The 12861-nt window shown below is 38.4% G+C and overlaps 1 protein-coding gene across 3 annotated transcripts in view; it reads right to left on the bottom strand.

The window, feature by feature from the left end:
- The window catches only part of KCNK2 (potassium two pore domain channel subfamily K member 2), a 135215-nt gene that overhangs the window by 25073 nt on the left and 97281 nt on the right, over window positions 1–12861 (bottom strand). For all 3 annotated transcript variants that reach the window (XM_081000583.1, XM_081000584.1, XM_081000585.1), the window contains exon 6: window positions 4523–4662. In XM_081000583.1, the coding sequence (XP_080856709.1) occupies window positions 4523–4662 (140 nt within the window). The remainder of the gene's footprint in view (window positions 1–4522; window positions 4663–12861) is intronic.

The following is a 12861-nucleotide window of genomic DNA, read 5'->3' on the forward strand; positions in this document are numbered from 1 at the left end:
CCTCTGTTAATTTCTTGTATTGAACTTCTGCTACCTTTTTATTTATTAGTAAATTAGTGAACTAACACAATGATGCTTTACGTAGGACAGAATACTAATAACAAAAATAATTATCTGGCCAAATAACCTCTGTAGTTCTGGACTATTTGCATTTCTGAACATGTCTTCACTACAAATACAAACAACTACTAATATTGGCTTTTATATCTATTTCTTCATTAATGACTTTCTGTTTTAGAAGACTGTTTTTTATATGTTTTCCTGCATAACTAAGAATCATGACAGTAACAGAATAGGAAAATTTCTTTAAACCTAGAATATCTTTTCTTTAAAGCAGCAGAATTAGCAAGATTTGTTTGACTAATTTTTGTGTGTGCTACTGTGCTAGTTTTCATCGAACTGCTCTGAGACCTGCGGGTATTAGGTGGTGGTTGTTGTTTAGTCGTTTAGTCGTGTCCGACTCTTCGTGACCCCATGGACCAGCGCATACCAGGCACTCCTGTCTTCCACTGCCTCCCGCAGTTTGGTCAAACTCATGTTGGTAGCTTTGAGAACACTGTCCAACCTGTTGGGATTCGTTAGATCCCAACACAACCATCTCGTCCTCTGTTGTCCCCTTCTCCTTGTGCCCTCAATCTTTTCCAACATCAGGGTCTTTTCCAGGGAGTCTTCTCTTCTCATGTGGTGGCCATATTGGAGCCTCAGCTTCACGACCTGTCCTTCCAGTGAGCACTCAGGGCTGATTTCCTTAAGAATGGATAGGTTTGATCTTCTTGCAGTCCATGGGACTCTCAAGAGTCTCCTCCAGCACCATAATTCAAAAGCATCAATTCTTCGACAATCAGCCTTCTTTATGCTCCAGCTCTCACTTCCATACATCACTACTGGGAAAACCATAGCTTTAACTATACGGACCTTTGTCGTCAAGGTGATGTCTCTGCTTTTTAAGATGCTGTCTAGGTTTGTCATTGCTTTTCTCCCAAGAAGCAGGCGTCTTTTAATTTCGTGACTGCTGTCACCATCTGCAGTGATCATGGAGCCCAGGAAAGTAAAATCTTTCACTGCCTCCATTTCTTCCCCTTCTATTTGCCAGGAAGTGATGGGACCAGTGGCCATGATCTTAGTTTTTTTGATGTTGACCTTCAGACCATATTTTGCACTCTCGTCTTTCAACCTTATTAAAAGGTTCTTTAATTCCTCCTCACTTTCTGCCATCAAGGTTGTGTCATCTGCATATCTGAGGTTGTTGATATTTCTTCTGGCAATCTTAATTCCAGCTTGGGATTCATCCAGCCCAGTCTTTAGCATGATGAATTCTGCATATAGATTAAATAAGCAGGGAGACAATATACAGTGGTACCTCGGGTTAAGTACTTAATTCGTTCTGGAGGTCCATTCTTAACCTGAAACTGTTCTTAACCTGAAGCACCACTTTAGCTAATGGGGCCTCCTGCTGCCGCCGCACCGCCGGAGCACTATTTCTGTTCTTATCCTGAAGCAAAGTTCTTAACCCTGTTCTTATCCTGAAGCAAAGTTCTTAAAGTATTATCACTTCCACTGGCCTTGTTATTAGCAGTGCTTTCTAAGGCCCATTTAACTTCACCCTCCGGGATGTCTGTCTCAAGCAAACGAGACATCCATATCTTTCTGGTATAATTCCTCTGTGTATTCTTGCCACCTCTTCTTCTTGATGTCTTCTGCTTCTGTTAGTTCCTTACCACTTTTGTCCTTTATTATGGTAATCTTTGTACAAAATGTTTCTTTCATTTCTCCAATTTTCTTGATCTCTGGTTTTTCCCATTCTATTGTTTTCCTCTATTTCTTTGCATTGCTCGTTTAAGAAGGCCCTCTTGTCTCTCCTTGCTATTTTTTGGAAATCTGCATTCAATTTCCTGTATCTTTCACTATCTCCCTCACATTTTGCTTGCCTTCTCTCCCCCACTATTTGTAAGGCCTTGTTGGAAAGTCACTTTGCTTTCTTGCATTTCCTTTTCATTGGGATGGTTTTCGTTGCTGCCTCCTGTATAATGTTATGAAACTCCATCCATAGTTCTTATAATTAATTCATTAAGACAGCATCAACTCCAATATTAAACAACTCAGACTTTATGATTAGCAGAGGAGACCCTGATGGCGGTGATGCCTTCTCAGGGATAATTCTTCTTTTGTGTACAGACTCCCTAGTGACATGCATCTGTCTCTCTCATTAACCTTCAGGAGGAATTTTTAAATATACCTGTACACCCAGGCACTTGATGGCTGAAAGATATTGTTTCCAGCAACCTTTAAATTATTAGGTGTGTGTGTATGTGGCTGTTTGTAAATGTTTGAAATGTGTTTTTGCTTTTACTTGTGCTGTTTTACTGCTTTGATTTTTGTTGTCATAGGCTCCTTTGGGTGGGAGAGATAGAACTTTAATGGGACAACAAGTGATAAAACTGTTGGATTATATAAATGGGGCAGAAGGAACTGCAATTATAACTTTTATAGATGTGAAAAAGCTTTTGATAGGATCAAGTGGTTCTATCTTTTTCAGGTGATGCAGAAATTGTCTGGCCACACAGACAATATAATTAGTGAATGATAGATTGTCATCATAGTTTTACTTGCAGAAAGGAAAAAGACAAGATTGCCCAGTATCATCATACTTTTCCATTGTATTTAGATTGTTTCCTGATTAAGATATGGGATAACACTAAAATGAAAGAGCAGAAGATGGCAAAGCAGAAATTTAAACTTTGTGGATATGCAGATAACGTAGCTCTAATAATTACTGAACCAGAAAGGTCACTAGCTTAGTTTATGAATTTGTTAGATTTCTTTAGAAAAGTAAAGGTAAAGGTAAAGGTAAAGGTACCCCTGCCCGTACGGGCTAGTCTTGACAGACTCTAGAGTTGTGCACTCATCTCACTCTATAGGCCGGGAGCCAGCGCTGTCCGCAGACACTTCCGGGTCACGTGGCCAGCATGACAAGCTGCATCTGGCGAGCCAGCGCAGCACATGGAACGCCGTTTACCTTCCCGCTGGTAAGCGGTCCCTATTTATCTACATGCACCCGGGGGTGCTTTCGAACTGCTAGGTTGGCAGGTGCTGGGACTGAACGACGGGCGTGCACCCCGCCGTGGGGATTCGAACCGCCAACCATGCAATCGGCAAGTCCTAGGTGCTGAGGTTTTACCCACAGCGCCACCCGCGTCCCTTTCTAGAAAAGTAGCGGAATATAAAATTAATATTAATAAAATATAATTGTTATCTTACAGCTTTCAGGACAACAATTAAGAAGATTAAGAGAATAAAAAGAAAAATCCAGATTGGTGTTTTTAAAACCTGAAATATATGTTAGAAGCAAATATGAAAGCAGAGCAGGAAATATGGAGATTTATTAAATTTATTATTTTTGGAAGAATATCAACATTAAAAGTAATATTCTTTATAAAATAACATTTTTGTTGCTGCATACACAAATAGCTAAAAGAGAGCTAAAAATGGATGCATGACAGTGAATTGTGAATGGTTTTTTCTAAAATAATGTGCACCAACAGGGCTGAAGAAGATCTTTCATTTCCAGCTAATTATCATGTTGATTGTTTGGGAAGGATTGTAGATTGGTATTTTTAACTAAATAAAAATTTCAGAAATCATTTGGTACAATTTTTTGTTGGAAGCTGACAGAAAGTGCTTTTTGAAAATAAAAATAGAAACGTAGCAAAAAGGATTAATAGTGCCCCCTGTCCCCTGTTTTATGGGAATTTTTTAAAAAAACTACTTCTGCATTTCAAAATGCCCATTAACTTTTCAGCTATTTTAGCCACAATTTAACAAAATTGGAAATGACACTGACAAATTTGTTGATTGGATTAATAATGGCCAGATCAAGTTCTTCAGTCATCCAAGGGAAAAGCTGAGTGATACAAGGCCCGTATTATTTGAACATTGTCAAATAAAAGATTTTCTAAACAATTGGCTAAGAACTCAAGAAAGTGGATTGAGACAGATGTATTCTTTGGAAAGATTAATATTTTTATCAGCCACGTTGTCTCAAATATATCAAATTATAATGTATAAGGAAGAGGATAAAAGTGGATTACATTCAAAAATGGGGGGGGGGATATGGGAGAAAAGATTTTGGAAGCTATGTGGAAAATTTAGATAAATATGCAGAAGTCTGAAACAATGTACACCAGCAGGGATGAATGATAAAAGAAAAATAAATCGCAGCAATATCTAATTATGAATCTATTAAACAAAGACTAAAATAGCTCTAGAAATGTTAAGATGCTAAAATGTTAAAATGTGTTTTATTATGTTGCAGCTAGAACAACTTGTTATCAGGTTTGTAGAAATGGAACTGTAGACAAGAATATTAAGAAGTTACTAGAGCAGTTTCTACATTCTTGTAGTAGTATTTTGTAGCGCTGTTTGATATTAACTAAATAAAAATTCTTAAACTAGGCTTACAAACTTAAACTTTGTAAAAATGGAGAATATTTGAGTCATAATCAGACTACTTCAAATTCCTTACCTCTTCCTTGGTCTTTTTGGATATAACTCGTAGCCAATCACCGATCATGCTCAGGACAGCAGCAAAATATGCAAGGCCTACAAGGATCCAGAACCATACCATTGGTTTGTAGACATCAGAATATTCGATATCTGACCCCCCTGAAAAGACAAAGTTCCTTTTTTTAAATAAAAAAAATGCACATAAATCTAGCTTTCCAATTTATACTGATCATACTTTGTTTACTTTTCATTCCAATTCATGAAAAATATTGGCCATTCCTTTTCTATGAACTTATCATGAACTTTGCAGAACAATAACTTTAGTAGAAAGAAATTCAACCATGAAGCATACAAATGAAAGCCCCAATGAGGCCAAAATTCAGCCAACTTTCTTACCAAAAGCAGGTAACTTGTAAGTTTCATTTATTTTTGTGACAATGGCATGCACAATCTTAAATCTTTCCCACTGAACTCAGTTGCCTGGTTTGAAAATAATACTAAATGATGGTTTAACATGGCATGTGTAAGCTTTAAAGCTCCCTTTTCTCTCTCCAGCTTTGGCATGGCTGAGAGAAGACCAGAAACATATTAAACTCACCAAGAGTTCCTAATTTCATCTGGATTCAGGGGAATTCTGCCAAGTTTAAGCTCCAGTTTAGTGAACAGACTGGAATCATGAACCACAAGTGGACCCTAATTTGTTTGTACAAACCACAGTTTTAACTAGCTAGTGTTCCTGAGGTTTACACAATGAGGAAGTCGTTAGTTTTAAAGTGCAAATGAAGGTTTCCACTCTCCTCCTGGCCACAAGATGGTCTTGTGAGGGCTCATTCATATAATTCTAAACTATTATTTAGCAAAAAGCTCAATTAAACTTTAAAATAGCTGGATTGCATCCACAATTCCCTCCCCCTCCTTTTGTTAAGCAGGCCACAGAATCATAGGTAAACTGTGCAACTTGGGTTGCAATCCTATGCTTCAATGCAACTAAATTCTGAGTAGATGTGATACAACTGTACTGTAAAATATTTGAATTCAGACTATTTTTGTATTAAACATGTGAAAAACAGTTTCCATATTCCACATACAGACTCATGTGTCCATTAACATTCACTTATTACCACTGAAACCAATGGATTTTAGCAGTAATGAATTAAAAGCTGGAATCACAAAGGCTGCTGTCTTACACACATTCAGCTTGCTCCAAAAACCAGTTTGGCTACATCTGAATACTTGATACAACTACTCAATGCTGGCCCATTCCATACACATTACAGCAGTCTTTAAAAATCTATGGAAAGCAGTTTTACCAAAAATGAAAAGAAAAAGAAAGAAGAACAAAAGAAAAACGCTCCAGTTCTACACTGCAGATAATGGTTGTTAAAGTACTACTATTTGGCTTAAAAGAACTGAGAACCACTGACAAATAATAAAAGGCAAATACCTGAAATTTCTGGGGGCTAACATATCAATCCACTATACAGCATGGTTCAAAAGTATGGTATACTAGTATACATTTGTTGTATACAGATTAAAAGTGAAACGAAAATGACAATGGAAGTTTGTTTTAAGGCTTTGTGCATTATAAGCAGGAGGCTACCTGAAGATCCCTTATATCTCTGCCCAATCATTGAGATCTTCGGGGCAGTCTGATCTTATAGTTTTCATTTCTTTTTATTCTTTGTATTGTACTTTTGTAAACAGCCTACAAACTATTATAGTTAAGTGGCATATAAAATGTTTGAATGAATGAATTAATTAATTAAATAGTCGCTACTCTGGAATACATAACCCATTTTAGTACTTCTGTTTTACATTTGCAATATTCAGGGTGACCATTCAGTGAGGGTTTTATATTGACTGAAGCATTTATGGCCAGGGATAAGAAGAAATGATGTCATAGTCTAGCACTGGGTCTGAATTCATCACTACCCAACCCTAGGAGGCAACGCTATGCTTACCAGGTGGGAATTCCAAAGAAGAAGCAAAAAGTTGACTAAGGATACAGGGTTTTATTCAAACGGGGCAGCAAAGGAGGCCAGGTATTGGTAGCGAGTTCAGAAAGCTCAGGATGAAATGTATATGAGCACCAGGAATCCATTCTGAGTGCAAGGGCTCACTGGAGAGTTACAGAAGATAAAACCAGGAATTCAGCAAGGGCTGGCACAGTTTCATAAATTAAACTGGGGTAGGGAGCCTCATCTAGGCTTCCTAGGGATCCAGTGCAAACAAAAAGGTAGGTGCCATTTTAATATTTTGGATATCAGAAATGCCTAAGGCCAACCTTGACACCAGGACTGGCAAAGCTTTGAATACAATTCTTTAAAAAAAATGCTAAGAAGGTTCACCTCAAGTTTTGCACTTTTGACTGATGTGAATTTTTGCACACCTCCATATTTTCTAAGTTAAGCATTGTCACCTAGTGGTAGGCCAAGCTGACTGCAATGACAGGCACTTAATGTTCCAGGCATTTTGAGGTTACGTGAGGATAAACCTGTCGTGAGTATTTAACACTGCTTTCAATTACAGGGTAAGCAATTTCATTGACTCCAGTACATTAGTGAAATTGTTTAAGTCTTCCTCTTAACATTCTTAGGCCACTGCTGTAGTCTGCAGCCAGCTGGCAGCTCTATCATTAACACCAACCGAATGTAGGCATTGCAGAAGAACTTTAAAGCAGAGGCAAATGATCTGCAGCTAGCCTTCAAGATGTGAACAAAATATATTGTTGTACAATACTTTGCACATTTCCCTTAAAATGCTACATTTGCTAAGGAAACAATCTTAGTAAAGACCTAGCAAGCTGAACTTAGGGGTGGCTGCAACACTTAAAATTTTAGAAGGACCCAGGGATCTTTACTATGTTCTACTAAGCAAAGCCTCAGGTCTAAAGAGCCTCAGAAATTAAATTAAGAATCTGTGTCACACTGCTGTTATTCTAGGCAAGGCCAGATTATCAATGGTGCAGTTGGAGCAATTGCACGAGGGTCCTGCCTGTAAGGGGGTTCACGCTATCATCTTTCATTGGGGGTGGGGGAACACGTCTGTTGGAATTCCAGGAAGAATATTAGGAAGCAAAGCATTTGTTCAAAGTATTCATTCAACTTGTTTTTATTATTGCTTGTTAGCCGCCCTGAGCCCGGCCTTGGCTGGGGAGGGTGGGGTATTAATAATGATAATAATAATAATAATAATAATAATAATAATAATAATAATGTAGCTGATGAACTAGCTCCTGCCTTTCAGCATATTTTAGCCAACCAAGTGAGGTGAGTTGTGAATGAGGAGTGATTTGTTTCAGCACCAGGAGTTAGGAATCCCTGGGCCCTAAAAAGCTGTGATTTGCCTTCCTTTTATTTCATTTCATTTCCTAGTCAACTGAATCTCTGTAGTTTGCCCAGATAGTGCTACGCAGCAGCAGCAGCAGTCAGTCTGGCCAGAAGGAAATGGCCTTTGCATTATATTATCCATTACTTATCCATTTCTAGTGAGCACTGTTGCAACACCTCTGCTCATCATGTGAGTTCTAGAACACCTCGATCCATGACACCATGTCACTTTTCACAGCTCTTCCCTTGCAATAATCTTGCAAAGCAGATCAGGCTGAGATAATGACTTGTCAAAGTCTACAATGAGGGTTTCATGGCAGAACAGGAATGTGAACCTCTGCCGTCTACATCTAAACACGAAACTGTACCACACTTTGCCTGCTTGAAATTATGCTTCAGAGAGAATTAGCTCTAATTCTATAGTCTTTAATGTGTTTCTGTTTTCATCTGCTCGTAACATAGTCTCATGTAGCTTTGTTACTATATTTAGCATGACCTCTGTCATCATGTTGGAAGATGACAATGTACATGGAAAAGCTTTCTAACTTTTCACCTTCACAGAGCAATGTATTTTTCTGGAATTGTTAATGGAATTGTTTCATTTCAAACCAGAAGAGAATTTACACTCAGGTCACAACCACACCATACATTTAAAACACATGGCTTCCCTCAAAGAATTCTGTAATTTACTCCTTCACACAGCTACAGTTCCCAGCACCTTTAAACTACAGTTCCCAAAATTCTTTCGGAAGTCACATGCTTTGAATGTATGGCGTGGATGTGACCTTATTGTACCCTAATTCTTCAAGCAAGGCTATGAATTGTTTCTCAAGGTGCTTTTCTCAGCTCATTTATCAGATGATAATTGCAACCATAAAGATTTCAATGCATCAAAAATGACCTCTTTCTCATTCATGTGGACTATTAATTTAGACATCTACTTCAATTATGGGCATTTTAAGCCAGCAGTAAATAATTTGTTCAGTGACAAAAGTCACAGTTGAAATGTAAGGAATAATAGATTGAATTAGATTGTTTTCAAAACAGGTATAAAGAAAAATTAATATTTATCATAAGCATCTAGATTCATTGGGAAATTCTGTCCTGTAAATGTTCGTACAGGTATTGCAGCATAAAGCAGTTCACCAAATGCAAATTTCTCTGGTTGTTGCATTACCCTTTTCTCTCAGATTCTGAGATTTTTTTCAGGCAAAGTACGAAATATATACAAAGCAATCCCATAAAAGCAAAAGGATCCCATAACTTGAACAGGTTAGTCTATTCATTTAAATAGGGAGAACATATTCAAACATTGTTTGCATGAAGAAATCCCTCTACTGAAATGAATGGAGTGTTCTACATGCACAAGAAAGCAATATAAAAATGGGAGCATGCATCAATTTTTGGATTGGCACATCTGTGTATAGACATTAGGCATAGATATATTGTATACAGATCTGATCTTAAGATGATTGCATAAATAGTTGTGTTATACCTATCCATGCATACTCTGGGATTTGTCTAAATTATTTTTCTTTCAGTAAATCTCCTCGCTAGTCAACCCACTTTTACACTCTCCGAGATTAAAGAGTAGCTTGCCATTTGGCAGTAGCACATGCTGAAATAAAGAAGAGTCTTAACATCACCTGCAATTATATACAGCATCTTGCTGGATGAAAGAAGTAGAGATACTTTACACAAGTGGAAATATTGTCATTATTGTACAAAAAGTGATATCTTTCAGCAACAGACTGTAGAGAAGAAGTGAAAGCATTCCTTAAAAAAAAATAAAAGTGGGAACAAATATATTCCTGCAGCTGAATAATCAGCTATCAACACCATCCATCTTCCATCTCTTTATCGTCTATTGTTATTTCAAAAAAGATTCTACTAGCATTTCTAATAAAGGTAAAAACCTCTCCAGGTCTATTTCATTTATTGATCTATTTGCAAATGCTTCTGCCACTTATCTCTGTAAGGATTCTCTAAGCTTCCTACTCAGTCCTTTCAGAAGCATAATTTTCCAAAGCACATTTTCAAATAGTGGATTTAATGTTTTAATGTTCAAGGATACCTGGCTGGTGACTAGCAGGTTGATTAAAAGTGGTGAGGTGTAATGAAGCAGTGGAACCACAACAGCCTTGACACTCATGCTGGGGCAGAAGGAGGGCAGGCAGGTAAATTGCTGTACCAGCACGGAGCTGGCAGAGTGATTTCAGCAGGCAAAAGTATGTTTGGTGGGTACAATGGGGAGCTGCATGCTAGTGGAGTGACACTGGTATCACTCTGTGGGTGAAGGCCAGGAATAGCAAAGGGAAACTTCTATCCAATCCAACTGTTGCCCTGCCACTACAAAGTCCACTGCGAAAGGGTTTGGGGGTTTAATATGTTTTGGGCATCAAAAGGCAACGTGGAGAGACTTCCGGGTCAGTGCCATCGGTGAATGGCGGAGTTCCTCCGACCGGAGGAACTAGCTCCATGAAAACTGGGTCTTCCCGCCGCAGCGAAGGCGGGGACCCGCTAGAAATCCCAGGCGGAGGAAGCCTGGGAACGTGGGGTTCGGCAGGGCACCAGAAGCACGCCCCCTACTCACCGGGAACCCCTTTTTGGGGCACCGGATCGAAGCGGGGTGAGCGGCGCGGTGCTGCGAACTGATTGCTACTTTCACGGAGTGAAGCCGCACAGCCATTGCCGGAGAGCGCTGACTTTTTCCTGTGGACAATTGGATTTAAAACAGGTACCCGTGAGTAGAAACGGAAAATTAGATCAAGAAATATCTTAATTTGGCATCAAAGCGGGAAGGTTCAAAACAGGAAGTCCGCCTTCCGCTTTTTGTATATAGACTAAAGCAAAAACTTCGTAAGCTAAAGCCTGGAAAGCTGTCAAAAAAGTCTAAATTTCCTTCATTCAGAACTACTGAAACACCCTTGGAAGCAGGAGAAAAGGGGGGGGGAATTTTGTTTAACCCCTGCAGGAGAGGGAGTGAGAAGGAAGAGTTTCCACCGTCTCTAACCTGGGCACGGGGTGTCAGAGACAGAAACTGTAGGTTCATTGACTGTGAATGGAATATTTTGGCAGATAGTTAAAGAAGAGAAACAAGCTGATTCCAATGTTGCCTTTTGCATCTTAAAGAAACAAAATATCCAAAAAATATCTGAAAAATGAAAGTAATTTTCCTTTGTTGGACTTGCCTTAAAAAAAAAAATGGATACAAATAGAAATTGTCTCCTCTAGAGGGAGCTTGTTAAATTGTTGCAGCAGTATACTTGAGGACTCAACAGCTGTGAGATTAAGACCGTGGGAACAGTCTTTTCTGACCTTGCCTAAAGATGAGCTGGGAGGAAGATTGGGTGCTTGCCTTATGCAAGACAAGTGCCCTGTTGCAACAGATGCATGAGAAGATGGACTTGATGAATGAAAAAATGGATTTGACTGTTGTGGTTAATAACTGTGGACAAACAGGGAACATTGATACAGAAATTATTCAGGGACCAACTCATGAAGCTGTACTGACTGGGCAAGAACAGAAGATAATGGAGGAGGATGCGGTTGCACCTCAAATAATACAAATGGAGAGACCCGAGGCCCTACAGGAGCATAAGCTGCTGTCATTGAAGATTGAAGTTGGAATGGGCCAGGGGGAGTCTGGTGCTGAGGAGGTTCCTAACTTTGGAGAGACCTTGAAATATGTTTTTAAATACTTTTTGGATTTTATCGAGGACTGTGGGGAGTGGGACTCTGGGGAATGGGTGGGTCTGATGAAGGGAGATGGAGACAAATCTGGGTTGGAACCCCCCAGACAACTACTCCTCAATGAGAAAGGAAAGGAATTAAGAAAGAGACCAACAAAAGACAAGGAAAAGGGCAAGTATAAACAAGAAGAAGAAGAAATGCAGAAGGGACATGGAAGAGACTTAAGGGCCTCGGACATAAGGCTTCCAGGTTGATGGACTAGATGGATTGGACAGTAAGGACTGACACGATCCGAGACCAGGAAGATGAGACGTTGGATGAAGATTGGAAGAAAATTTATAAAGGAAACTTTTTATTTAGGGAATTAGTTAAAAATTAATGAATATTAGGGAAAATGTTGGAATGAAACTATATGACTCTAGCAGAAGTGATATCAGGAGTTATGTATATTTGAAAACTAAGATTTAAGCTTTAAGGTATTTTAGGGTAAGATAAGGTTAAATAAATTAAGGTAATTTGAATAACAGAATATGGGGAAAGATGGTAAGGATTTGCTGAGCTAATTATTAAGTTAAACTGTCAAGATAAATTTTTTAACAAAAATTGAGAAAGATGGAAAGAATTTGCTGAAATAACTAATTAAACTAGAATACAAAAAGGGAGGTGTGAGGAGGTCAATGAAACAAGCAAATGGAAGTTATAGATATGTAATTTGGGATCTATGTTGTTTTCTTTTTTCTTTTGTTTTCCATTTTTCTTTTTATTTTTTTGTTATATTGTTGTTGTTGTTTTCTATGTATTGTAGTGTTGTTTTTAATTTTTCTTTTTTCTTTATAACTTTGAAACTACTAATAAATATTATTTTAAAAAACAAACAAAAGGCAACGTGGAGAGTTGAAGTGAAATAACATTAACATCTATAAGAGGAGAGGAGATAATATACACGCTAACAAAAAATAAATAAAAATTTGGCTGGGCATTTTTGACCAGAATAGGTAGAAGCCAGACAGCTGTCTTCAAATGCCAGTTCTTGAATGAGATGCATGACTCATCACCATCAGAAATCTTTTCACATATTAAAGTAGCCCTGACCTATGCAATTACATTTGCTTTGTTCTGCCAAGTTATTTGTTCAGGATACATACGCCATTATTTTATTTTGTTTGCAGAATGAATGAAAGTATAAAAACCACACAGGGACACACCTGAGCAAGGGAAGGTTATCCTTGCTGGTTGTTCAAGAAATCTCAGTGGTGTATGGTATTCTTCTGGAGCTCCTCTCACATGGGGCTTTGGGAAACTATATTAGATGTTTCCACTCATTCACCAAAGAGGA

This window comes from Podarcis pityusensis, assembly GCF_964106645.2.
Source record: "Podarcis pityusensis genome assembly, chromosome: 3".
Lineage (NCBI taxonomy): Eukaryota > Metazoa > Chordata > Lepidosauria > Squamata > Lacertidae > Podarcis > Podarcis pityusensis.